The sequence below is a fragment of the Ochotona curzoniae genome, unplaced genomic scaffold, assembly GCF_017591425.1.
Source record: "Ochotona curzoniae isolate NIBS_2020 unplaced genomic scaffold, NIBS_Ocur_1.0 scaffold_3208, whole genome shotgun sequence".
NCBI classification, from domain to species: Eukaryota; Metazoa; Chordata; class Mammalia; order Lagomorpha; family Ochotonidae; genus Ochotona; species Ochotona curzoniae.
Window position 1 is genome coordinate 7,615,165 of NW_024467106.1, and position 26,334 is coordinate 7,641,498.

Genomic DNA, 26,334 nt, shown 5'->3' on the forward strand with positions numbered 1-26,334 from the left:
CCCGGCCCGATCTCCACTGAGGAGTTTCAGCCAGGGATGCCATTTCCTTTCTGAGCCTCAGTCTCCGCATTTGTTAAATGGGCTTCAGGTTCTCTGCCTCCAAGGGAGGTGTTCTGAGGACTCAGTGGGAAAGAGTACGGAAAGGGTGGCGTATGGGGCTCAGCTGGTGGGCGTGAGTACTGACTGCTGGCTGCCAAGGAAGGCAGGCCTGGCTTCCAACCCATGCCTGGCACCAGTCCCAGACGGGCCTCTCCCCACCCCACGTCCCTGGAATAAATAGCTGGTGGCTGGGTCCCTGGCAGGAATGGCTGTGGGGAGCCCCATCCCTGCCTGCTGCTGTCCCCACTCAGACCACGAAGTGGAGTGCGTAGGTGAGCTGATGGCCATTGTCCCAGGCGTACAGCAGCCGCTCCTTGGGGTTGTAGTCGATCTGGGTGGTGTAGGCATGCTCGTTGCGGAAGGGCAGCTGCGGTCGGGCGTCGGTGCCTGTGTGTGTGTCGAAGGCGTAGGCCACCTGGCCCTCGTGCTGGTTGTACGTGTCCACGGCGTACAGGATGCCACACACCAGGAAGCAGTTCCCGTAGGAGTTACGCCGCAGTCGTGTCTTCCACGTGGTTTCGCGGTGCACGGACAGGTCGCCGGGATCCAGGCGGCTGAGTACGATCACCTCGGGCTGGGCCTCATCGCGGTCATCCACGGCGGGATAGATGACCCACAAGCCGCTCTCGTCCACGGCGAAGTCGATGTCGGAGTGGCCTCGCCATTTCCAGGGTGTGGTGCCCTCGTACAGTGCGTCGGGCAGCAGTGCCCAGGAGGCCACGAAGCGCTGGCGCAGGTCATACTTGATAATGTTCTTGGTGAAGGCACGGTTGTAGTAGAAGGCGCCCTGGTACACCACGTGGCCAGTGCCGATCCAACTGTAGGGCAGCTTGTACATGTTACTCCAGCGGCCTGCCATGGAGGGGCGGACACGGTCACGTGGCCATCCCTAGCCCAGTCACTAGTGTCACCTGTCCCCAGCATGCTGCAGCTGAGCCAGTGGTCTCAGTCCATCCCATCAGCACCCTGGAGCAGGTGCTGTTACCATCCCACATGCCTGAGAGCAAACAGCTGGCAGGGTTCCAGGTCACCCAGCCGTGCTCTGGGGGTGCTGGTAAGACTCAGACACCAGCTCCTGGGCTGTCTCGGAGCCTCTGAGTGGGCTCTTCCTGACTGTAGCCCCTCACCTGAGTGCCTGCAGCAGGGCTACCTCCTCCAGGAAGCCTCCCCAAGCTTTCCGGCTCAAGCCAAGGGTCCTCTTCCCCAGCCTTCCATCACCTGCTTCATCTCAGCTTGCATCCCTGGCTCCCTCCACCAGCCTGGGAGCTGCTCGGGAAGCAGGGACCAGGGAGGGCAAGGCTCTGCTGGTACAGGAAGGCCTCCAGCTGGACAGGGACTCTGGGACTGTGGAGTTCAGGCCTGAGACCCTCTGGGGCTCACCAGGCCAGATGCAGCCTTCCTCTTACCTTCTGGGGTCACTTCGCTGCTGCTGCTGGCGGCCTGGCGACTGCACACACACAACTTCCTGCCTGGCTCACCTTTTCCTCTGCCTTCCCCACGGCTTCTTCTAGGATCCCTTCTCCTAAGAAGCCTTCCCTGATCACTAGGATCCCCACAGCCTCTCCCCTCTGCTAATGTTGTCCTGAAGCTGGCTCTTCAAGACCCTTTCTTTTCTGTTCATGGCAGGCTGCAGGAAGGTGGGCCACGACTACGTGCCCTCTTCCCATACCTGGGCCCCAGTTCTGGTAACCAAAATTCTACCTTTGCTCATGTACCTTCCTGGCTGCCTGTCAGACCTGCAGTTCTTCCAATTCCTGAGGCCTGCCCACCTGTCAAACAGGTGACCCCCTGTCCCTGGTGATGAAGACAGAGCTGACACCTGTGGGTCATCAGCTCACAGCATGCTCAGGCTCTAAGGGAATGGCTGGTGACAGCTGCAGGAGGGGCACCATGGCTGCCTTGTTGGCCATAGTTGTGCAGTTCTGAGCATGGCATCAACACACGGGTGAAAGCCGCAGCTCAGGTCACCCACACTCCATTCCTTGGGGTGGGTGCCAGTGTGTATCTTGGCCAGGCCAGACCACACCACAGGAAGCCACTGAGCAAAAGAAAGCTAAGTCTCTAGGAAGCACTACCCTCCCCGATCCTGCTCCCCAAACCTAGCCACTGCTCCTGGCTGCCCACACCCACCCTCTGCCCTTGGCCCCGGCACCCTGACCTTGCTTGAAGTTGTCCAGGTTGCGGAACTCCACCAGGCTGTTCCCGTAGTAGTAGTTGGTGACATAGATCCTGTCGTCCTGAGCCGTGGGGTCCTTCATCCAGGCTCCTTCGTGGCGCCCATAGCTGTGGTGCCTCACGGGAGGATCCACAGCCCGGAGGGTGCCCTCACAGCTTGCCTCTTTGCCTGTGGGGAGCAAGGGCACAGCATGTGGGACGCAGGCTCACCGGGGCCAACTCATGCACTCACAGTGCTTGGTTGGCAACCTCTGCCCCAACCCCTTCCCAGTAACCAAAGATGCCTGACTGTTATAGGAAACACAGAACACCCAGAAAAGGAGACCAGAGAAAGGGAAAAACCAGCCAGAACTCTGTAATCTTGGGGATGGCGCTGTGGTACAGTAGGTAAAGACAAGACCTGAGATGCTGGCAACTCATATGGATGCTGGTTCAAGTCCTGATTGTTCCACTTCTGCACCAGCTGCTTGCTAACGCACCTGGGAAAGCAGCAGATGACCCAAGACCTTGGGTCCCTGCCCCCTAAGTGGGAAAACTGGAAACTTGGGAAACCCAGACGGAGTACCAGGTTCTTAAGTGGACCCAGTGGAGGGAAGCTTTATTTCTCTGTCTCTTCCTCTCTCTGTAGCTCTGTCTTTCAAATAAATAATATCACCCCGCTGGCCCCAACACAATTCCATCACCCACTGGAGGAGGAATCATCAAAAGTCAGATTTATGGAAGCAGTGAGCAAAAGGGTGGTTTCTGGGATGGAAGCAGTGAGCACCTGCCCAAGGGCCCAGGGTCGGCCAGGCCGGGGGATGAGTCAGGGGCCTGCAGGCTTGGAAATCTCAAGGAGCAGGGATGGAAGCGCTCTGTTCACAAAACACTGGGAGGCCAGGTCATTCCACAATGCCTGCATCTGTCATAACCTCAAGTTGGGCACCAGAAGTAGGTGAAGTTTTAACTTACCAATGAAAAAAAAAAACAATGCCATAAAAAAAGTAAAACAATCTACACAGATTCTTTGATGCACCAGCCTGTCTGTATTTGCATTTCTTGCATTTTTCCATCTTTCTGTGCGGAGCTGGCCAGGCAGGGGGAGGCCATGCTTCTGATATGCAGTTTTGTGGGTCCTCCCCACCCTCTGCCCAGCGCAGCTCCTCCATAGCCTTTGGATGATGTGACTCCTGGGTCTTGCCAGGCCACCACACAGCTGTGCGCCTTCACTCACTAAACCACGCCCCTCATATCAGCTCTTTCTGTTGTCTCCAGTTTTCTGATCCCAGAAATAGTATTGGGGTGGGGAGTGTGCAGGCTGTGCTATGGGATAACAGGTTAGGCTCCATCTGTGGTGCCAGCATCCCACATGAGCGCTGGTTTGTATCCCGACTGCTCCACTTCTGATTCAGCTCCCTGCTTATACCCTGAGAAAGCAGCGAAGGCTTGTTCAAATGCTTGGGTTTCTGTACCCACATGGGAGACATGGAAGATGCTCCTGGACCAGCCCATTTATGGAACGAATGAGCAGATGAAATACATTCGCTCTCTTGCTCACTTTCTATCTCTCTGTTTATCCTTCTCTGACTCTGCCTTCCAAATAAATACATCAAACTTAAAAAATAAAAGGAATTTGTTGAAAATACACCTTCTTCATGCCCACTGTGAATGTCAGCAGGGCCTTTCCTAGAAAGGGCCAGAGAGCAGCTATGTGAGGCTTCGTGACCCACACATGATCCTTCTGTCCCCAGCAACCTTTCAGAACCATGAATGTCAATGTCATCTTAAGGACCACACACAGTGAGGCCATGAGCTGGACTTGCTGTGACTGTAGCTGCTGACCCCTGCGAGGCATACTCACCACGGCTGGGGGCTTCAGGGTGTGTAGGTGGTTCAGTGGGTAGCGTGGTGCTGCTGGGAGCCAAGGTGGTGGTTGGGGTGCTGGGGTCTGCAGAAGGCATGCCAGGGACCAAGCCTGCTTCCTCGGAGGGCTGGGTCACAGCCTCGTCCTGCTCCGCTGCTGAGTTGTGCTCCGGGGACTGGCCCTCCGTCTTGGGTGACACCTCCAGCCAGGAAGTGTCCTTCAGGGCATTGTCTGTAGCCAGGAGAAGACTCTGAGCCTACACCCAGTACTGTCTGCTGTGCTGGCTCTCCCACAATCGCTTCCCTGAGCCCAGGAAGGGCTGCAGGTGGCCTGCCCATAACCACCTCAATGTGGGCAGCAGATGGGCACCCAGCCTGGCTCCAGGGCTTGTGGCTAGGTGGCTATGCAGCACACCCTCCCCATCCCCCCCACGGTGGGCCTCAGGTTCCTGTGATGTGAGAAGAGTGGAGGCCATTGTCAGGCATTTGGGGAAAAATGCCCTTGAGCAGTGACACAGAGCTGGGCTGGCAGCAGAAGCCCAGAAGGAGCACCCTAGCATTTAGAGTGTCTCTCCTGGCAGCGGGACTGCACTCAGGCACTGGCATAGAGCCAGGCCAGCAGCAGGAGCCCAGAAGGAGCATCCTTGTGTTCAGGGTGCCTGACACCCTGGCGGTGGGGCTGGGTGCCATCCCAGGGCAGAAGCCCTTTCTTTTCCTGCCTGCCTATCTGGGGGCCCACAGGCAGTGAGGGGGCGAGTGCAGCCCCTATTTGTCTCCCTAGGGACCCCAGAGCATTGTTCCTCTCTATCCCATTTCCTGCCCCACCCTGGTCCCCCACTGGGAGGACTTTTGTATCTCCCATCTCTGGGTCATCTCAGTCTTCTGGGCTGCATTTGGGAAGCAGGAAGACTAATGTCACCTGGAGCCAGTTCTGGAACCTCTCTGCCTCATTGCCTGCACCACGCAGCTGCTGCTTGTACAGCAGGGGGCGGCACTGTGGGTTAAGCCTCTCTTTGCAGCAGCAGCCTTCCATATGGGCAACGATTAGTGTCCCAGTTGCTCTGCTTCTGAATCAGCTCCCTGCTTATGGCCTGGGAAAGTAGCAGAGGGCTGCTCAAGCCCTTGGGCTCCGGCATCCATATGGAAGACCTGGAAGAAGCTCCTGGCTTTGGATCAGCTCAGCTGTGGCCATCGCAGCCGTCTGGGGAGTGAACTGGCAGATGGAAGATCTCTCTGTCTCTGTCTTTCCTCCTTATAACTCTGCTTTTCAAATAAAGCAATTAAAAAAAAAAAAGCTTAAAAAAAGTGACCACAAGTGACAAAGGGTTCAGAAAACCGTGTGTACCAGGACAAAGGAATGGTCTGGCTATTCCTGGAATGGTCTGGCCCCGTCAGGGCCCACACGGCTGGCAGGGAGAGGGGCACAAAGACCCCCTGGCAGAAGGAAGAGTTGATTTGCTCATTTCTGTCTCTTTGCACATGGGCTTGGCTAGGCCCTGAAATAAGGCCAGGCCCTCTGATCATGGGAGCCAGTCCTTGGCGGCCTGCCAGGCCAGCAGGCTTATTCCCATGGGCCCTGCTGGCAGCCACAGGCCTGCAGCTGTCTCTGGGCAGTGCCCCAGCCGGAGGTCAGAGGCCTCATGCTGTGGCTGGCCTAAGTTGGCAGTGATGAAGGACAGCAGCTGGCACCAGGGTCTGTGCCTTGCAACGCCTTGGCCCCTGGAGCATGGGCTGGGCAGCGGGCTTCACTGCATGGGGTGGGCAGCAGGACTCAGGAGGGATGACAGGGTTGGGACACTGGTCAGGCATCTGGGTAGGATCTTGGAGTGGAAATTAGGAGCCGTGCTGAGAGCGGGCTGGCTCGGACATTTGGGGAGTCTCAGAAATTCTTATTTTCTTGGTTAATTACACCACTGTCCTTCCCTGCAAAGTGGTAGTGAGATGCAGGAAAATTCTAGACTTTTGGGTTCTTCGTCGGGGAGCTAAGAAAGGGGAAAGGGCTAGATAGGTCAGTCTGTGCTTGGAAGGGGGAAGCCCCAAACCCTCTCTTCACTTCCCAGGAGGGCTGTGTTCCCCACTGCGACAGCGGCCCGGTCTGGGGTGTAGTTTTCTCCACCACACTGGGAGCTCTAAGGGGGGCAGGGACCATGTCCGGTCATCCCCCAGGGCCTGGGACACAACGGCCCTCTAGTAAACCTTTGAATGAATGAAGAAAAGTCCCTGGGGAGAGACTGAGTGGCCTGTGCACTGGTGGCAGCATTCAGAGCAGGTGTGTCCATAGCAGGGGGGCAGTAACCATGGGGCCAGGGCCTGCAGAGAAGATGCGGGAAGCCCTGCGGGTGGCTGCCCATCAGCCTCTCTGACTCACCGGCTGCAGCTTCGCTGGTCTCCTGCCTGCCGGCCTTGTAGTAAGTGAAGCCCCGGATCACGGCCTGCTGCTGGGCCAGGGCCCGGGGCTTGCCTGTGGGCTGTGGGAACCGACCCTTGCTGCTTTCCCGCAGTCTCTCGGCTTTGAGCAGCTTCTCCTTGGAGGGCTTTGGCAGGCCCTTGTCTGCAAAGCTCTTCTGCGCACTGCTGTATCTGCTGTTCTCCTTGCCTTTTCCTTCACCTGCACCCTGAGAGAGAAGAGGAGGCATGGACTTGGGGCATGGCAGGCCAGAGGCTGCAGGGGTCACAATGGCACAGCAGGTGGGGCTGGGAGGCGGGTGCTCACAAGGCCATCGCTTTCCTTACCCCACCCGGACAGTGGCTACCACTACGCCTGGCCTGCTTCAGTGTCCCCACTTGGCTCTCCAGCTCCCTGGCTGGGCTGAGGCTCAGCTTGACAGGTGGGGTTCTTGGCCTTGGCCCTGGCTAGCGTCCCAGCCTGGCCTCAGCTCATGGGGCGCCTGCTCATCCCATGGCGCCTGGACCCGTCCCAGTGTTAACACGGCCAATCCCACACCCCAGGAAGTGGGTTTGGTAGGTCCTCCGTTCTGGAGGTCCTGCAGCGTCTAACACTTGGTGAGGATCGTGATTTTCACTTCCTATCCAAATGCCTCGGACGCCGGCTTGGCACAGGAACAGAGCGCCTGGGCCATCTTCCATTGTCAAGCAGACACAGAGAGTGCAGGTTCACACTGCCACCCACGCCACTGCCAAGAGGCGACATTCACTGTGCCTGTGGGGTCAGCCCCAGAAGGAGCAGGCAGTCAGCTCCGGGCCGCGACACAGGCTTCCGGCCTGCTTTATCAGCATCTAGCCGTCCCTACTGCAGACACGCATGGTTCCATTTACACCCTGTCAGCAGACAGGCGGGGAGGAAGAGTATGGCGGGGCAGCCGGAGCTTATGCCCGCCATTGTCCCAGTCTCTCCCCACTTTTCCTGGCTTGCCGGATGATAGGCAGGGATGGTCCTGCCCAGCAGGTGGTTATGGGGTTATCTGGTGGCGTCCATGAGAAAGCTAAGTTTCCCATGTGAATTCCACAAATATCCCTTCCTTTCTCCCCTACGGCTTTCTCCTCGGCCAGTGGAGAGGGCCTGGCTAGAGGGGGCATGTATGGGGTCAGAACCTGGCTACATTGCCTTAGCCAAGACACATCCCCTGGCCTGGCTCCCTCAGAGGAAGGAGCCCCTGGGTGCTGTGTGCACCCTAAAGCAGCTCCTCTTGGCAGGTTTGTCTGTAGCTGCCTGGTCTCATGGCAGGACTTTTATTTCTAAGCCAGTGCCAGGGTGCATGATGTGTCATGGGCAGCTCCAGGACCGGCTGCTCTGGCTGGAGCTGTGCTTGTCCCTTGCTGTGCTGTAGCCTCCACAGCAGGACACCCTGAATTCCTGAAGGGAGGTCCCATAGGGTGAAGATACCATAGGGTGAAGGGCCTGGCACCCCATGTTCCTGAGCTCAGCCACCCACCGGCCCCGCCATCTGAGCGGGTCTTACCTGAAGCTTTCCCCCAGGGGCTGGGGCCTCAGGGGCTGCGTCCTTCTGCAGCAGCTGCAGGCCCAGGCTGGAAAGCTCCTTCTGGATGCTCAGCATGATGGCTGAGTGGTTCTCCTGGCGCTTCAGCTGCTCGCTGAGGTGACGCATGCTCTCCTTCACCACCTCGTTCTCCCGGCTCAGGTTGGCCTTGACGTTCTAGGGGGTGAGGGGAAGGCAAGAGGCAAGGTCTTACCCCTGCACCCCACCCTAGAGTGACTCCCCAGGACAGGGCTACTTCCTCCTTAGATCCAGCTTCCTGTTAATGCACCCAGGAGGCAGCAGAGGATGGCCCAAGCACTTGGGGTCTGGCTACCCACCCACATCTGAGTTCTGGGCTCCTGGTTTCAGCTTGGTCTCCACCTGCAGGTACTCCACCCATCTCATATGGCCCTGGTTTATGTCCCAGCTCTTTCACTTCCCATCCAATTCCATGCTTGTGTCCTGGAAAAGCAATGGAGGATGGCCCAAAGCCTTGGGACCCTGCACCCACGTGCGAGATAGGAAGAAGCTCCTGGAGCTGGGCCCCCAAATAAATAAATCTTAAGCAAAATAAAACAAAACAAACAAAAGCATGTCAGACGCCAGGAAGGCTGGGGAGAGCTCAAAGCAAGTAGGGCAGCTTCTCTTCACGTCAGCACTGCAGGCACCTGCCAGTGGGCACCTGTGCATGGGCACGGCCCTGTGCATGGCAGGTGTCAGCGGCCTCTCTGAGTCCTCCCAGAAGCATCCACCCTGTCCCTGTCCAAGCTGTGATAACCAACGGATGTTTTCAGATTCTGCCAGCTGTGCCCTGTGGAGCAAAAATCACCCCTTAGCAGGCAAGGTGGCGGCTGTGCTCCCTACTTCCTCGGGGCCTTAGCAAAAGCCCTTTTTTCTCAGACTTTCACACCAGATTATCACCAATTAAACCTCCATTAACAGAAACAAATCACAGAGAGCATGAACCAGAAGATAATGAGCAGCGTTCCTCTGAGGTCCCAAAGATGAGTCCTGGTTAATTCTGGGCCCAGCCATATTGTCTGGCTCCGACTTGGGACTTCCTGAGCTTACCAGGGGAAAGGTGAGAGGGGCAGAACTTCAGAGCAGCGGCATGGCAACGTGGCACATCCTAGGTGTTCAGGAAATGCAGATACAAATGTTTGCTTCTCCCACGCTGGCGTGGGCTTGGCCAAGCACTTTCTGAGCAGTGGGAACCATCATGTCCCCAGCTATAGGGCAGGTGAAGGGTTAATCTCCACCCACCACTGGGGGCACAGGATGCCCAAGTGCCCCTTCGCTCTGGGAAGGAAGCTGGGAGAGGAAGCCCCACACCCACTCCCTGGCAGCTTAGTGGCTTGGACCTCCTGGCAGCCTGGCTCAGGCCGGACACAGGAAACAGGTGGAGGCTAGGGCTATGCCCACAGAGACTCATGCCCGGATACCCCCGTGCTTGTCCCTGCTGTCCCTGGCCCCTGTGGCACAACTGCTTTCACCAGCACAGGATGCCAGCTCTGCTGCCCACCCCCACCACCGCAAATGGGTGAGAGACAGTCACACTGCCCCAAGCCTGGCCCTGCTGGGCGTGGCCTGTCCTGTTACAATCCACCACCCCAAGGGCACTGCTAACCTGGTGTCTGGTGGGAATACTGTGTTCTGTGGCCTTGACCTTGGCAGACCAGTTCCCCTTGCCCTCCCTGGTCCCATCATATAGCCAGCAAGTGCCGTGCGCTCCTCACCAGCTTGCTGCAGGCCCTTGAACCCATGAGAGACCTCTTCTCCAACAGCCAGCCCCTGTGGCCTGCACCTCTCTCCCCTCCTTTGCACAGCAGTTCAGTTTCCGCAGGTCTGCAAGGCCGAGTCGGAGCAGCACAGGCCCAGGCGTGGCTGCAGCAGGCTGGCCTTAGGGGAAGCGGCGTGTCCTTACCTCTTCCAGCGTGTTCATCTGCGAGGCCACCTTGCGGACATAGGCGTGCACCTTCATCAGGTCCATGCTGTACAGGGCACCCTCCAGGAGATCCACCATGGACTGTAGCTGCTCGTGGAAGGGAGAGGGTGAGGCAAAGGCAGCAACACATGGCCAGGCCCAGAGGATCCAAGCAAAGTCTCCCTCCACCTGCCGCAGCTGGGAGCCCCGGGGCCTCAGAGCAGCCTGCTTGGGCCTTCGGCATTCTTGCCCAGCCTATCAGCTTGGAAGAGAAGCAACAGGGTCTGCCTTGGAGGTCCTTACCCTGTGTAGACAGCGGGCTGGGGCTTTGTCTGCTAATAGCCCTATGAGGAGTGCCAGGGCATGGCAGGGGTCAGTCTCAGTCACCTGGGATCTCTTTAATTGTTTCCATCCCTGGGTTCCATGGGCCTCATTTTATTACTCTAATTGTTATTATTATTAAAGATTCATTTATTTTTATTGGAAAGTCAGATTTACAGAGAAGGAGAGACAGAGAGAAAGACCTTCCATTCTCTGGTTCACTCCCCAAGTGAACCCAAAGGATGGAATGGAGCTGATCAGAAACCAGGAACCAGGAGCCTCTTCTGGGTCTCCACGCAGGTGTGGGGTCCCAAGGCTTTGGGCCGTCCTCGACTGCTTTACCATGCCACAGGCAGGGAGCTGGATGGGAAGTGGAGTTGCTCGGACATGAATTGGTATCCATATGGGATGCCAGAGCTTGGTGGTATAGGATTAACCAACTGAGCCATCACTTCCCTGTCCCGTGTTATAATTTTTTTAAATATTAATTTCTTCCAAATACAGAGTGACACAGAGAGAAAGTAAAAGGCACAGACAGCGAGAGACAGAGACCTTCCATCTGCAGAAGCCTGCAACTGCATCCAGGGACTTGGGCCATCAGCTGCTGCTTTCCCCAGCACATTCCCAGGAAGCTGGAGCAGATGCAGAGCAGCCAGGACTTGGATCAGAGCTTTAATATGGGATGCAGGTAGCATTTTGAAGTGGAGGCTTAACCCGCTACACCACAGCAGCCTCTAAATGCCTCCTTAGGACTATATCTTCTTTCAAAGAGCGGCTTGGTCAACGAATTCCATGACCTCTTGTGACAGCCTTGGGGCAATGACTGGTGTGGGCATCCTGCTAGTACCAGGGACAACAGGTGCTGTCACTCGTACTGCAGAGCTCATCCGGCACCAGGCTGGGGCTGGCCCTGTATCTGAGACTACATCTTTGTTGGGTGCTGGAAGTGCAGCCCACAGGCAGTGTCACAGTGGATATCTAAGAGATGGGGGCTACACATGAAGACAGTGAGAAAGTACTGCCTTGGACACCCAACCTGCTGGTGTGGCCATGCTCCTGAACTTCTTAGCCACTGGGGTCATGACAGATCACAGTTGAGAAGATGGCTGATGGAAAACGAAGTATTCATGGCCCTTGTATGATTTCAAGGGCTGGCATGGTGGCTTGACAACTAATCCTCCACCTAAAAGAGCTAGCTTCCCATCTGGGTGCTCATTTGTATTCCAGCTGCTCCACTTCCCACTTGCTCCCTGCTGTGGCCTGGGAAAGTAGCAGAGGACGGCCCAAAGCCTTGGGACCCTACACCCATGTAGGAGACCCAGAAGAGGCTCTTGGCTCCTGGCTTCAGATCAGTTCAACTCTGGCTGTTGCAACCATTTGGGAGTGAACCAGCAGATGGAAGACCTTCTCTCTCCATCTGTCATTCTCTCTGTAAATCTGCCTTTCAAATAAAAATAAATAATCATTAAAAAATATTCCAGGGCCTGGTGCAGTAGCCTAGTGGCTAAAATCCTCGCCTTGTATGTGCCAAGATCCCATATATCCACTTGTTTGTGTCCTGGCAGACCTGTTTCCCATCCAGCTCTCTGCTTGTGGCCTGAGAAAGCCTTGGGACCCCGCACCTGCGTTGGAGACCCAGAAGAAGCTCCTGGCTGCTGGCTTTGGATAAGCTCAGCTCCAGCCATTGTGCCTACTTGGGGAGTGAATCATTGGACAGAGGATCTTCCTCTCTGTCTCTCCTCCTCTCTGTATATCTGACTTTGCAATAAAAATAAAGAAAAAATATTCTGTTCTTCCAGTGCCTAAAGCATGCTTCCTGGAATTCAGTAGAAGGGGAATAGAGAGATTAAGAATTGAAAAAGAATCATTTCGAATATCAGCAGCATTAACCCTTACTCCTGCTTTATGCTTGCACTGAAAGCTAACAAGATGGTGCCAAGTCCTCCGTCTTTGTCACCCAGTCCTTTGCTGTGGGCTTTGATTATGTTTTATGATTTGCAATACTTACTCACCATGTTTTATTCAGAATGTATACAAGAGAAAGAGTGCGTGCATGAGAGATGTGCATCTCAGCGCTGCTGAAATGAGGAGCTGTAAGAACAACAACAACCAGCATAGCAGGTTAAGCCAGCGCCTCTAACGCCAGCATCCCCTGGGGGCACAGGTTCAAGACCCAGCTTTCTGCAGATGGCCTGAGAAAATCGGCAAGGATGGTCCAAGTGCTTGAGTCCCTGCACCCATGAGGCAGTCCTGGGTGTGAGTCCTGGGTGCGAGTCCCGGGTGCGAGTCCCAGGTGCGAGTCCCGGGTGTGAGTCCCGGGTATGAGTCCCGGGTGTGAGTCCCGGGTGCTAGTCCCGGATGTGAGTCCCGGGTGTGAGTCCCGGGTGTGAGTCCCGGGTGCGAGTCCCGGGTGCGAGTCCTGGATGTGAGTCCCGGGTGTGAGTCCCGGGTGTGAGTCCCGGGTGTGAGTCTGGGCTCGGCTCTGATCATTGTGGCCATCTGGAGAGTGATCCAGTGTGAGGAAGCTCTCTCTTTCCCTCTGTAATTTTTGCAAATAAATCAATGAATCTTTAAAAAAAAAAAAGAGACAGGGGGCCTGGCTCAATAGTGACTAAATCTTTGCTTTGCATTTGCTGCTGGCATCCCATATGGGCACCGGTTCATGTTCCAGCTGTGCCACTTCCCATCCAGCTCTCTGCTTGGGGCCTGCGAAAGCAATGGAGGATGGCCCAAGACCTAGGGCCATCTGTCGTTCTTGGGCTTTCTGTCTCTCCTTCTTTGTGTAAATCTGTCTTTACAATAAAAATGAATAGATCTTTAAACAAACAACAACAAAAAAAGGTGGGGCCTAGTGCAAGGTGAGCAGTTCCTGGGGTGGGTCACTGCTTCTGCTCTTTCAAGGGACCAGTGCTTATCTCAGGGAGTGAGTCAGTTCTTAGGAGAATGGGTTTTTATTTTTTTTTTTAAGATTGATTTCATTTACTTGAAAGACAAAGAGACGGAAGAGATCATCTCCCTGCTGGGGTTCATGCCCCCCATAGTCAGGAAGGCACTCGGCTGAAGTCAGGAGCCTAGAACTCCGTCAGGGTCTCCCACATGGGTGGCAGGGACCCAAGGACTTTCTCGGGTGTGTTAACTGGATTGGACACACAGCAGCTGGGATCGGAGCCAACACTCTAATATGGGATGTTTGCATTGCAAGTTGTGGGTTAATCCACTGTGCCACAACATGGGTTCCGAGAGCAGATGTTAAAACGCAAGGTCACTCAGCACGCTTGGCCCCTTCTGCAAGCAGCCAGTTCCCTTTCTGGTTCGCTGCCTCGTTATGATGCAGTCAGGGGTCCTCACCATGCTGTTTGGCCCCTCTAGCTCCCAGCATCATGAGCTACATACCCCTGTTTGCTTCCTAAGGTACCCAGTTTCAGGGATTTTCTTCTAAGCCACAGTGGACTTTCCCTTCCCCTTTTTGCCTCCTCTACTTGACTGCAGTGTTGGGGGAACACCAGCATCCTGTCTGGGGGTCCCCTACAGCTAGGCGAGCCCTCCTCCCCCTCCCCTTTGAGATGGTAGTGGCACTGTAGCACAGACAGGAAGTGACTTGCTCAAGGCCATGGCTGTTAAATAGTGAGGCAGGAACCAAGCCAGCATGATGCGGAGGTTTTTGGCCATACATCGCTGCTTCCAGCTTACATTCAGAAGGGGCAACCGAGGCCAGGAGAGGGGACAGGGCTTGTGCGTTGCTCTGCAGCAGGGCCTGGGGGGAGCTGCCCAGCCCAGGTTGCTGTCCTTCAGTGGTCCCTCTGGGCCCCTCTTTGTCACGCTTCATCAGCATGTGACACTCCCTCAAGATGGCCTACACGCCCGTGAGAGGATGAGGGGCCCCTCGGCATGGGGCGGGGGAAGGACTCGCTGGACAGGCAGGTGTCCCTGGTCCCTGCTTCCATGTGCCTTCCCACCCAACCCGAGGACCCTGTGAAGGCCACCGCTCTTGCCCTGGCCAGCCACGTCCAGGATAATTTTGCTCTTTCTGTACTGGTAGTGGCCAATTGCTTCTAGTCAGGGAGTTATTCTCCGAGTAGAGCCTGATTTCTAAAACAGAAATAGCGGGGTGCAAGGTTGCAGGGCAGGGGGAGTTTTCTCTGCTTCCCTCATGCCCTTGCTGGCTTGTAGGCCACCCCTAGGGCTCTGTGGAACACAGTTTGAGAACCATGCCCAATGACACTGGCATGCGTCAGCCTCCTTCATGGTGAAATGGAGTCACAGGGCTTCTGAGAAGCCCCTGGGCACCAAGCCCCACAGAGACTGGGCACACAGAAAGGACGTCATCAACACCACCATGGTGACCACCATCCCAGGCGATGATCACCAAGCTCCCATCTTCACCTGCTGCCTACAAGGCCACCGAGACCGGCTCTGGGTCTGCTCCCTCCCCTGCCAGCATGGCCTCTGGCTCCCTGCTGCACCCTGGGGGCCTCCTCATCTCCTGACCGACAGATGTTTACCCCGGGCCAGATGTGCCAAACGTGAGCCCTTGTGGCCCATGACAGGCTGTCAGGACACAGTGACATACAGGTGCCCAGATCAGGACGAGAGAGGGAGGACACGAGCAGGTGTCCAAAGCAAGAGCCCAGGTCACTAAGCCAGGGTCCTAGGCTGGCCCAGGGCAGGCGTGGATTAGGATGGGCTTCCAGGAAGAGGCCTTGTTTGAGCAGAGCTGGGGAGGGGTTGCACACAGTAGACAGAGTAACCCAAGAAAGGTCACCCCCTGCAGAGGGTAGGGCCTGTGCTGGGGGCTGGAGGTGACAAGGGCAAAAAGGTCTTACAGTCAAGCCCCAGGCCCAGCTATTTGTGACTCATCTCTGACAAAATAATGGTGATGTGGACATTCGGTTTCCAGAAATTTTATAGCCATAAGCAAGAGCAGTTTTACCTATTGACTCTCATGAAACAATGGACTTATATTTTACCTGTTTGTAGTTCAGTTTATTTTCCTAATAATCGCTCTCTCCAGTGTTTTTGCCAAAGTATCAACTCTTGGCAGATATTTCATTGTTAACAACAAAACAAAACAAAACAAAACACCCGTCTGCAGGGCTGGTGCTGTGGCATAGCAGAATAAGCAGCCATCTGTGATGCCAGCAGCCCAAATAGGCATGGGTTCGAGTCCTGGCCACTCCACTTCCAAACCAGCTAAGCAAAAGATGGCTCAAGATAGCTGGGGTCCCTGCCACTGACGTGAGAGAAAGAGGCGGACTTGCAGGCTCTGCTCCAGCTTGGCCCCGCCCCAGCTGGTACAGTCATTTGGGGAGCAAACCAGCAGGTGGATGATCTCTGTCTCTCCCTCTGACTTTGCCTTTTAAATAAAAATAAATAAGTCTTTTCAAAACAAAACAAACGCACAGGTTCTTCATGCAGCTGGCTTGAAAAATGCTGTGTGTCCCAGAAATGACAGCTGGGGAGTGAGGCAGCAGCTGCGGGCAAGGGGAACCTGAGGCACACCCACTCCCTGGCCCGCACCCAGAGGCCCTGGTCCCTTCCCTGCCTCAGCTTTATCACCCTCCTCTTGGGAGGCCCGCGGCCCTTGCCATGCGCCTTGGCCCAGCACTGACCACGCTGCCGCTGTTGGGGTCAGCAGCTGTGTGTTCCTGAGCCTGGGGCCCCCACATGGACGGAGCTGGGGCTGTTTGGGGAGGCGAGAGGCACACCCTTGGATGCGGGCAGGGTCAATGCTGTCTCCGACGGGGCCAGTGACTCAGGTCCAGTCACAGCTGTGCTTACAAATCTGGGGGCTTGCTGGAGCAGAGATGGGAAGAGGCATATAGAGCAGGCACCCCAACTCACAAGTTCCCCTTACCTTCTTCCCATGGGAGATGCGTACAGGACCTAGTTCTGTTTGCTAGGGCCCCGCCCCTGAACCTCCTAGGGTTCTTTGGTCTCCTTTAGGTGCGCACTGCTAGCCTGCGAGTACCAACAAGGCAGTTCCATGCAGAGTCAGTCCCACCACTTCCTTCCTTAGTGATGTGAGGCTCCTGACCCCGTTGGGCTGTCAGGGACGACGGGCTCCTCCTCCCTGGCTGAGTGAACTGAGTGGGGGTGCTGGTTCCCGGGGGACGCAGCTGAGAATTTCTGGGTTCTTTCCCTTTCTTGCTGTGTGACTTCAGGCAAGTCACACTCCTTCCCTGCACCTCAGATTTCTGGTCCAAGTGAAGAATGCTGGGGATGGTCGGGGGGCGGGGACAGTGAAGCTGGGCACTCAATCCAGGCCTTAAGCCATCGCTGCTGCCCTCAGAGTGTGCACTAGCAGTAAGCTACCGTCAGAAGCTGGAGCTGGGAACTGAACCCAGGCAATCAGAAATGAAACAATGGCTTAATCACTAGGTCAAACACTTGTCCCTGTGGCCAGCATTTACAAAAGGGCGCTGTGGCATAATACGTAAAGTTGCTGCCTGCAACGCCACCACCGGTTCTTGTCCCAGTTGCTCTACTTCCACTCTAGCTCCCTGCGGATACACCTGGGAAAGCAATGGAAGAAGACCCAAATGTTAGGTCCCCTGCATCCAAGCTGAGACCAGGATGAAGCTCCTGGCTTCGATCTGGCCCAGAACTAACTACTGTGGCCATTTGGAGAACGAAATAGTGGATAGACGCTCACTCTCTCCCTCCCTCTATAACTCTGCCTCTCAGGCAAATATATGAAAAAAAAAATCTTAAAAACAAAAGGGACAGGGCTGTGTTCTCACGCCTAGCACACATACAGCTCAGTTTTGGTGAAGTAGACGCAAGTAGATGCTGGGGTTGTCCTGTTAGGGTCTGCGTTTGAGCCCCTCCGAAACAATAAAAAGTCTTGCTGGTAATGCAAAATCGGAGAATTGCATCCCTGCCCTCGTGCACCTGGCTTTATTCTATAGATAGGGCTTTGCAACCCTGACTCATCCAGACTGAGGTGGAATTTTCCAATGGCCTTGACTTAGCAAATCAGCAGCTTCTAAGAGCTTTACACTGCCTAACAGTCCCTGCTATGGAGGCCCACAGCCTGGGGACCTGGAGGCCATAGGAGGCACATGGACCTGGGACTACTAACATTCGCACACAGCATTGTTGGGAGTTTTGGGCCTGCATCTATGTGTTATGAAAATAAAATGGGTTACAGGCAGAGAAACTAACGTTTAGCCAAATGTTCGGGCTATGTTCTTTACAGGTCTGCTTTTCTGTGTGCCATGCACAGTCATGTGCCAGACCGATGTGTCATGCCCACATGCTACATCAGAGTACCAGTGCCCCCCACATGGGCGATCTGGATTGAGTCCCCAGCTCCTGCCAGCTCTTGTTCCCTGTCTGCCTTCTTCCCTGCCTCTCAAATTGAAACACACACATCAGAAGGAATCCACAGCAAGTAGGCTGTTCTAAGGTAATCTAGACAAAAAATCCTGCCTCCATCATAGGACCAAATGGTCTTGGGTTCACGGCTTGGGTAACGGCGTGCTTCAGGTGCTGACTCGGAGGAGGGTGGGATTTCTGGCAGGTGGACGGCCTGGAGCATGCGCTGTGTGGCACTCACTCCCTTCCCACAAGCCCGGCGCCAGCCAGCCATACCTTGAGGAGCTCGGGCGCCTGCCTCTTGAGCTTCTCCATCTTCCACTCGTTTTCGCAGGGGTTGAGTGACGAGGGCGGCGCCGTGCAGGAGCAGCGGCAGTCGCTGCCGGAGCTCAGCGTCTCCACCGTGTAGAAGTCCTCGACGCGCGCGCGCCCACTGCGCACCCGGCTGCACGCGTCTTTGCTCAGCGGTCGCATGATGCACTTGCAGCGACAGTCTGAGCCCTCCGTGGTCATCCGCACCTGGTCCACATCCCCAAACACCTGCAGGGGAACAAGCAAAAGGCAAGGACTGTAGGGAGTGGTTGCTGGGTGCCTGGGTAAGCAGAAGCCACCCCAGCTGGGGAGGGTCCAGTGGGGCTAGGGGAGGGGAGGATGCCATGGAATGACTCTTACAGGGAATGGAGTCTATTTCCTTTTTATTTATATATTTTTGAAAGGCAGACTTATTTATTATTATTATAATTAAAAATATTTATTTTAATTGCAAAAGTCAGATATATATATAGAGGAGGAGAGACAGAGAGGAAGATTTTCCATCCGATGACTCACTCCCCAAGTGACCACAACAGCCGGCGTTGAGCCGATCTGAAGCCAGGAGCCAGGAACCTCCTCTGGGTCTCCCACACGGGTGCAGGGTCCCAAGGCTTTGGGCCGTCCTCGACTGCTTTCCTAGGCCACAAGTAGGGAGCTGGATGGGAAGTGGGGCTGCTGGGATTAGAACCAGAGCCCATATGGGATGCTGGGCACGTTCAAGGCGAGGACTTTAGCTGCTAGGCTACCATGCTGGGCCCAGAAAGGCAGATATATATAGAGAGGAGAGACAGAGAGATAGATCTTCCATCTTCTGGTTCATTCCCCAAATGGCCACAATGGCTGGAGCTGAGCCAATGTGAAGCCAGGGGCCAGGAGTTTGTTCTGGGTCTCCCATGCGGGTGCAAGGTCCCTTGCACCATCCTCTACTGCTTTCCCAGGCCCCAGACGGAAGCTGTAAGGGAGGTGGAGTAGCCAGGATAGGAATCGGCGCCTATATGGGAGCCCAATGCATGCAAGGTGAGTGCTTTAGCCATTAGGCTACTGTGCTGGGGCCCAGGAATGGGGTCTTACAGCAACAATAGAAGTGAGTCCAGCTGCTCCACTTGTGGTGAAGCTCCCTGCTACTTAATGCATCTATGAAAGCAGAGGAGGTTGGTCCAAGTGCTTGGGCACCTTAACACACATGAGATCTGATGGTCCAGGCTCCTGGCTTGGGGCTGACACAGCCCTAGCAGTTACAGCCATTTGGGAGCAATGAACCACGGATGGAAGAGCTCTCTGTCACTCTGCCTTTCAAATAATATAAAAAATTAATACCAAAATATGATGGGAAAGCATGGATAGAATCACCACATGACCCAGTGCTTCTATGTGGCATGGGAGCAAGGGAACTGGAAGCAGGTGCCGGGAGCCTAGCAGTTCACCAAGGAAAGGATCGTGGCGGGTGGGGCCTTGCGGTCTGGGTTCCTCCACTCTGCTCCTGTATCCAGCTGCATACCATCCCGCAGGGTCTTCACTCAGGTCATGGGCATGGAGGCTTGTGTGTTTGTGGCTACTGTGAATCATGTTGCTGGGGAACACTCCTGCACAAGTCTGAATACTGGCTTTCTCTCCCTTCCTCCTTTGCTTCTTTTCCCCTCTTCTCTTCTTTCACTTTTAATTTACTTAAGAGAAAGAGAGACCCTACGTACTGGATCATGAAAGCTGAAGCCAGGAACCCACCCAGGTCTCCTCCCTCCCGGGCGGGTGGCGTCTGAGCCTGTTGCCTTCCAGGGCGCGCATTAGCTGGAGTCAAGCAGACTTGGATTTAGGCGCTGCGAGCTGGGATGTGGTATTCCAGCTGGTGTATAACCACTGGGCCAAACAGCCACCCCTACAGTTCTCTGTGTGGGGGAGGTGGGGCGAGCTGGTTAACAGGTTCTTCTACTTCCAGAGTCCTTCTGTTGCCTTCCAGGCCTTGTGAGTGGGCCTCCACCTGCGCCTCTTCCCACCCAGGGCTCACTCGCTTCAGCCTCAAGGCCTTCACCTAGGTGACACTCCCCTCCCCAGAAGCCAACGATGTTCCTGTGGATTTTGTATGTCACCTCCTATGAGACGCCCTCCCTGACCACTCCCCTCACATTCCTATCTCCTTATCAAGCAGCTCTGTTTTTCTTCATTGCAAAGAACGCCTGCAATAGCCCGTCTGTCTCTGACACAGCTACAGACACCCTTCATGGCGGGGACTTTGGGTCCCACCTGGAAACCCACAGTGTTGCCTGCCTGGTCTGCAGTAGGTGCTCTGGGATCCTGCTGCACACAGGGTGGACAAGGGGGAAGAGCCTGGGTCTAGGGGAGACTCAGCAACTCTGCCCCTTCCGTGCCTCTGTTTTCCCATCTGCACAATGGACTTGGGTCTCATAGAGTTGTGTTCAGAACTGAGCGAGTCCATAAAGATAGGAAATGGCGCCTTGTACATTCTGAGTGAATCTTAACATTGTAACGGTAGGTGAAGGGGCAGGTGCAGAGAGGACACATGCCCAAGGCCATGCTGCTGCAAAGCTGTGCTGCAGACCCGCCCTCAGAAGGCAATCACTCCTTGAGACTTTGCCTGCCCCGTGTGACCTTAAAAACAGGTTATACCGCCTCTCCAAGCCCCACAATTCCCTCAACTCTCCATACAGAACCTGTTCCCGGTGAGATAGTATACCCTGAGGGGGTGGTTTGCAGCTCCACCCTGCAGTGCTGTGTGCCCAGTGGCCAGGTGTGGCCCTTGTTCACTGGGGGCTGCAGAAGTCAACTCCTGGAGATGGGCAGCAGGTGCCAGGCCTGGATCAAGCTGGGCCCCGGGGAGCCTAGCCAGCCTGCCCTGACCTCTGAACTGTTTGCAGCTCAGTCAACAGCAAAGACCCCAGGCCTCTGTGCGTCCCCCTCCCCAGCTCTCACTGAATCCCACCAGGTCCCTGGTGAGCCACTGGTTTTTCAGGCTTTCTGCCATATCCACGGCCCATGGGTGTCCGGGACCCTCTGGGCAAAGACCAGATATTCCATTTGCCTTCCATGCCTTCAGATACCTGTTTGAGCTTCTGCCCTCTGCCAGGCCCTGGGGCATAGTGAGGAGTTGGCCTTCTCAACCCTGGCAAAAAGCTGACCCGGTGAGTTCTGAGAAAGATACTCCTGACGACTGCTCAGAGGAGGCAGTGCTGGAGGAGGAGCAGCAAACTTGGGAAGGGCAAACCAAGATGTGAAAGCCAGCGACCTCAGGGCTATTCATGGTGGCTGGTGCCTTCCCCCGGGGGGGGCAGAGTCTGGCTCTGACAGGCCACGTGTGGACAGGTGGAGGCAGGAGCTCGACCAGGCAGCCTAGGAGCACTCACTTGGTGCTGGGGAGGTGCAGGGTATGACTGCTATGTGCTCTTGGGTAGCTTCCTTAACCTCTCTGAGCCTCCATTCCCTCGTGTGTGAAACAAAGATTCTACTAGAGCCTGTGCCGCTCCATGGCAGATGAATAGTCACAGGGCAACAGCCAGAGCTCTGGTCTCTGCACTGGGGAGTCTCTAAGTAGCGCCCACTAGAGGAGGGAGCCGAGTCCTGCAGCTGCCTCCTTGTTTGAGGAGGAGCCCAGGCTGGGGCCCTTCCTGCAGGCTGAGTTGGGAGGGGTCCCAGGGAGCAGGAGGTGAGGAAGGTAGGGAGTGGAGGCTGTGGGCAGAAGCTCTGGCCTGGGCCATCTGTGCGTGGGTGGACAGGGCGTGCGGCCCAATCTCTTCCACTGTGAATGCTGATGGGCAGGCTGGGATTTTGTCTACCCTGCCCCCCAGGGCATCAGCTAGTGCCTTAACCATGTGTTCCGAAGGGCGCCTCTTGCTACTTCCGTCCGTTCTTCAGGCAAGGTCAAGGGCCTAGCAGGTAGATAAGAGTGGTTGGTTTCAAGAGGCCACCTGCTGCTGTAGCTAGGGCCAGCAGCAGCCTCCGCCTCCACCCACAACATTCCTCGCCCCCCCCCCGCCCCGCCCCGGTGAGGTCCTACATCCTGACCAGGGCAGCCAAGGCCCTGACAAGGAAGAGGGCCTTGGTCCCTGACCGGCAGCTTTGGGGTCCCGTCTCAGGCAATCGTCACTTCTTGTACCACTGGACTACAGGCACCTGAGCTTCACCATGATAAACCAGGCCTGGGCTCAAACTGCAGCTTCCATGCTGCCTGGCTGTGAAGCTATGACCTCAAGGAGCCTCAGCTTCCATGTCTGTAAAATGGAAGTGAATTGGGGGTCCCTCTTCATCATTAACTTGCCGTGAACCTGCACAGTCTGCACCTGCACTCAGTGTGGCACCTGCTTTGGGTATCACTGCTACAAGCCTCCCCTGCAGAGAGCATCAGAGAAGACTAAAGCCTTACCCAGGGTCCACACAGCACAGCCTGACTTCCAAACTGGTCTCCACACTCTCCACCCACAGTCACCTGGCGAAGGGCCTGGGATTCCATGGACCTGGCCCGTCCTGCTCTTGGCACTACGGTTGCGTCCCTGCGGCAATCCTGAGCCCTCCCAGTAGCCTCACTCTGCTCACAGCCCCTGCAGTGTGCTTAGAAGGAAGTCTCACAACAAGAGGGCAAGAGCAAAGACTTGAGATTTTTCTGCAGGAGATGGACAAATTCGGCGGGGGGTAGGGGTGGGGTGGGGGAGGGAAGGCGGGTTCAAGCTGGGAAATGTCCTAGCAGTAGGGCAGGCTCAAATGATGTCACATTGAGGTTGGGTCTGTCCTCTTCCTGCTGTGGCCAGCCTGTCTCCTTGACCCCGACTGTTTCCCAGGTCCCTGCAGGCAAAGATCTTCCCTTAGAGTCACCACCAGCTGGATGCCTCCCCCTGACTGCCCACAGGTGTCACAAACAAACCATTCAGGATCGGATCTACCATCTTTTGTCAAACCCGTGGTGCCCACCTCCCTTCCTGCCCACCCACTGCCCTGGAGGGACCACCTGTCATCAAGATCCGCCCCTCTCCCTACTCCGCAGCCCTCCACCAGGCAGCACGAGCTGCTGCCCGCACAGCCAATGCAGCCACTTGTTGATAATCCGTCACTCTCTCGCGTCACAAGCCTATTAGCTCTGTGGAGTTCTCAACTGGAAACATGCCTGCAGTGCACCGGAAGATGCGAATGCCTCAATTCTACTCCCGATCCTGGGAGCTCGGAAATGTTCACCCCTCCTCACAGGAGCCCCCAGCCCAACTCCTTGTGGCCCTCAGTGTTCATCTCTGTGCAATGGGGAGAGGCCCAGAAACCTCAGGGTAGGGCTTGTGTAAGATTCTGGTTGTAACTGCCGAGCATGGGCTAGGCACCCCAGCCAAAGCTGCTATTGTAGCAAGACCTTCCCCGCAGGGAGACCTACCGGGCCTGGTCTCACACTGCAGGCAGAAACAGGCAGCTTTGGCCTGTTTGCAATTACATCCACGGGTGGAAACTCCAGGAGTAGGGCCTGAGCAACAATTAAGCCCCAGGGAATGGCCTGGCCTGGCCTGGCACATTTGATCCAGCCTGGGGCCACTGCAGCCCTCCCGCGCCCCTGGCCCTGCTCCCAAGCCCTTGAATTTGTCCTCTGTCCTGCAGCAGCTGGTCTGTAGGCTGACAGACCTCCTTTTCAACCCTGGCTGCACGGAGGAAATGAAATACCCCAAACCTTTACCAAGATGGGGAAACTGAGGCACAGCTGAAGGGATTCTCAGGCAGTTTAGGGACCCAGAGCAGCCAGCAGGTTCCTGGGGTGGTGGGAGAGGGCTCTGATGCCAGGCTTGGGTGCCACGTGCCTATCTGCCCGTCCACCCCAACCTCCAAGCCAGATAGCCCTTCCGAGTGCGAGCAAAGCCGTGAGCTCGCCTCCTCCTGCCAGCCTGGACAAAGCACTTCCTTAGATGGAAACTCAGATCCTGTTTGGGAGAGACTGCGCTGTAAACATGAAATGAAGACACCAGCGGCGAGCAAGCGAGGAGGGTGGCCAAGGGGAGGACAGAAGGCGTCAGGGCGGGCTGAGGTGGGGGAGATGGCTCTTCCAGGAGCAGGGCACAGAGGGGGAGCCAGCTCAGCCCCGCAGGAGCTCCTGCTCTGACCTCAAGCCTCAGGTTGGCCCTCTGCAGGCTTTCCCTCCACCCCAGCCCTGCCCTGCCCAGCCCCAGGGAGAAGGGGACAGCTTGGAAAGTAAGGAGGGCCTGTCGTGGGGGAGGGAGTGGGTGATAATGCAAGCAGCTTGCTGCCAGAGCCAGCAGGAGTCTGGCTCAGCTAAGGAACGCAGGGTAAATTCACCCATCGCTTGATTTTTATTTTTCCCAGCTGGCTGAAGTGGTGCAGGGGTGGGGGCTGCTGGTGGGGGTGTGGTGGAGTGTGCAGGGCTGGGTCAAGTCCTGCAGCTGCTTTGTCCTCCCCAAATCAAGGATGTACCTCCTTGGCCCAGCAGCCTCGGCTCGCCCTGGGACACCCTCTCCATACACACACACTCCAGCAAGTGTGGGGCTGACTCACTACATAAACAGTGTTGGGTTTTCTTTGTCTTTGCTTTGTTCTGAGCGTGGGCCCTCCTTGCACGCTCGCACGCTCAGCGGCCCTCAGGGAAGTTCAGGGGACGCTCAGAGCCAGCAGCCCTCCCAGTCAGGGAGCTGACAAAGCCACTGCTAGCGTCTCAGGGATTTTCTGCTCCCTGGATCTCTGACCTCAGCTGGGTCACAGCCTCCAAAAGGAAGGCAAGTTGGTGTGTGTGTGTGTGTGCGTGCGCGCACCCATGGTGGGCGAGATGGCCACTGCTTTTCACCCAGGCACAGGTGGTGGACTGTCCAAGCTCACACAGCCAAACAGCAGGAGGAACCCAGCAGGTTTGCAGATTGAGAAGGCAGCCACTCCTCTGTGCACACTCACCTCCCCAGCTATCAAATGCAAACAGGCTTCCTCGAGCTAAAACTCTGGGTGGAGGGTCTGCCAGTGCAGCTTATGGCTCTGCACCTGGCTGGTGGTTTCTGTTTTTTAGCTGCCCAGAGAGGCACAACAGACGCCCCTGCCGGCAGGAGAGCTGTTGGGCATGCTTCACTCCCATGCTCTGTAAGCAGAACCTTGCTTGAACTCCCTGGCCTTGCCTCCCCACGCCCCACCCCTAAGGTCATCCTCCTCGGATCCTAGTGGCTCAAGTCCTTTCGTCGGGCATGTTGGGATCCCATATGGGCACTGGTTCCAATCCCGGAGGCCCTGCTTCCCAGCCAGCTCCCTGCTTGTGGTCTGGGAAAGTAGTCGAGAATGGCCCAAAGCTTTGGGACCCTGCGCCCGCATGGGAGACCCGGAGGAAGCTTCTGGCTGCTGCCTTCGGATTGGATCAATTTTGGCCGTTGCAGCCGCTTGGGGACTTAACCATCCCACAGAGGATCTTTCTCTCTCTCTCTCCTCCTCTCTATATATCTGCCTTTCCAATGAAAATAAATATATATATAAAAAAAAATAGGACACCAGCAGAGAGGTAGGCGCTGACGGAGGGCTGGACTCCAGCGGGCAAGCGCCCTGAGCGGCACAGGGCCCTCCGGAGCCGCCTAGCCCTTTAGCGGCTGCACCAGAGGCCAGCCGGACGGCCAGCGTCTTCCCCGCCTCTGCGTTCCCAACACAACGTGGAAGCCCGGGCCTGCAGGTCTCATCCTGGAACCTCCAGCGAGGTGCAGCCTAAGGCCCGTCCAAAAAAAGTTCAATCTGGCCCTGATGAGACAGGCATCTCTTAAAATGCAATAAATTCGTGGCAGGCTAATGTTTCTGTCAATCATTTTGTACGGCGTGCAGGTGACTGGTACCCACCCCTGGATGACTGGCGGCTAAGCCAGGAGTCGCCGAGGGGCAGCTGCCCGGGGGGCTGGCCGCTTCGGGGTCAGGTCCCAGTTGCTGCCCTTGCTCAGGGCTCCGGGCCTCCCTCCCTTCCCTTCCCGGGCCTGGGTGCCAGCGCACCTTTCCTGGGGCCCCAGAACTTGCTCTCCCAGGGTCTCGGCCCCCCGGCCACAGCGCCCTCTCGTGCCCCGCCGCGCGGCACCTGGGAGCAGGGGCACGCGTACCTTGCCATCGGCGCGCACGGGGCTGGCGCGCAGCAGCAGCGGGAGCAGCAGGAGCAGGGTCCGGGGCGCAAGGGCGGCCGCTGCCATGGCGCCACGGGCGCGGCGGGCACAGGCGACCCGGCGCGCACGCTGGGGAGCCCGGGCAGCTCTGGGAGCTCGGCGCCGAGGCCCGCTTGATGCGCTCCCTGCTCCCCCGCCCCGGACCCCTCCGGCGCCTCTGGGGGCGGAGCCACGGCCGAGGGGGCGCCCCGCCCCGGCCCGCCCCTGTGGGAAATGGAGAAGATCCTACCCGGGCGGCTGCAAAGTGGCGCACCGCGCGCGCTCCCAGGACTTGGCCCTCCCGCCCGCATCTGCCTTCCCGCGC

The 26,334-nt window shown here is 56.5% G+C and overlaps 1 protein-coding gene across 1 annotated transcript; it reads right to left on the minus strand.

Annotated features, from left to right (window-relative positions):
* Positions 1-26,057, minus strand: OLFML2A (olfactomedin like 2A). The gene is made up of 8 exons (XM_040962802.1): positions 25,971-26,057; positions 17,893-18,156; positions 9,979-10,086; positions 8,037-8,231; positions 6,485-6,731; positions 4,115-4,348; positions 2,258-2,443; positions 1-951 (listed from the first exon to the last, which is right to left on the minus strand). The coding sequence occupies exons 1-8, from the start codon at positions 26,055-26,057 to the stop codon at positions 347-349; spliced, it is 1,926 nt and encodes a 641-aa protein (XP_040818736.1). The 3' UTR covers positions 1-346.
* Positions 26,058-26,334: the final 277 nt, after the last annotated feature.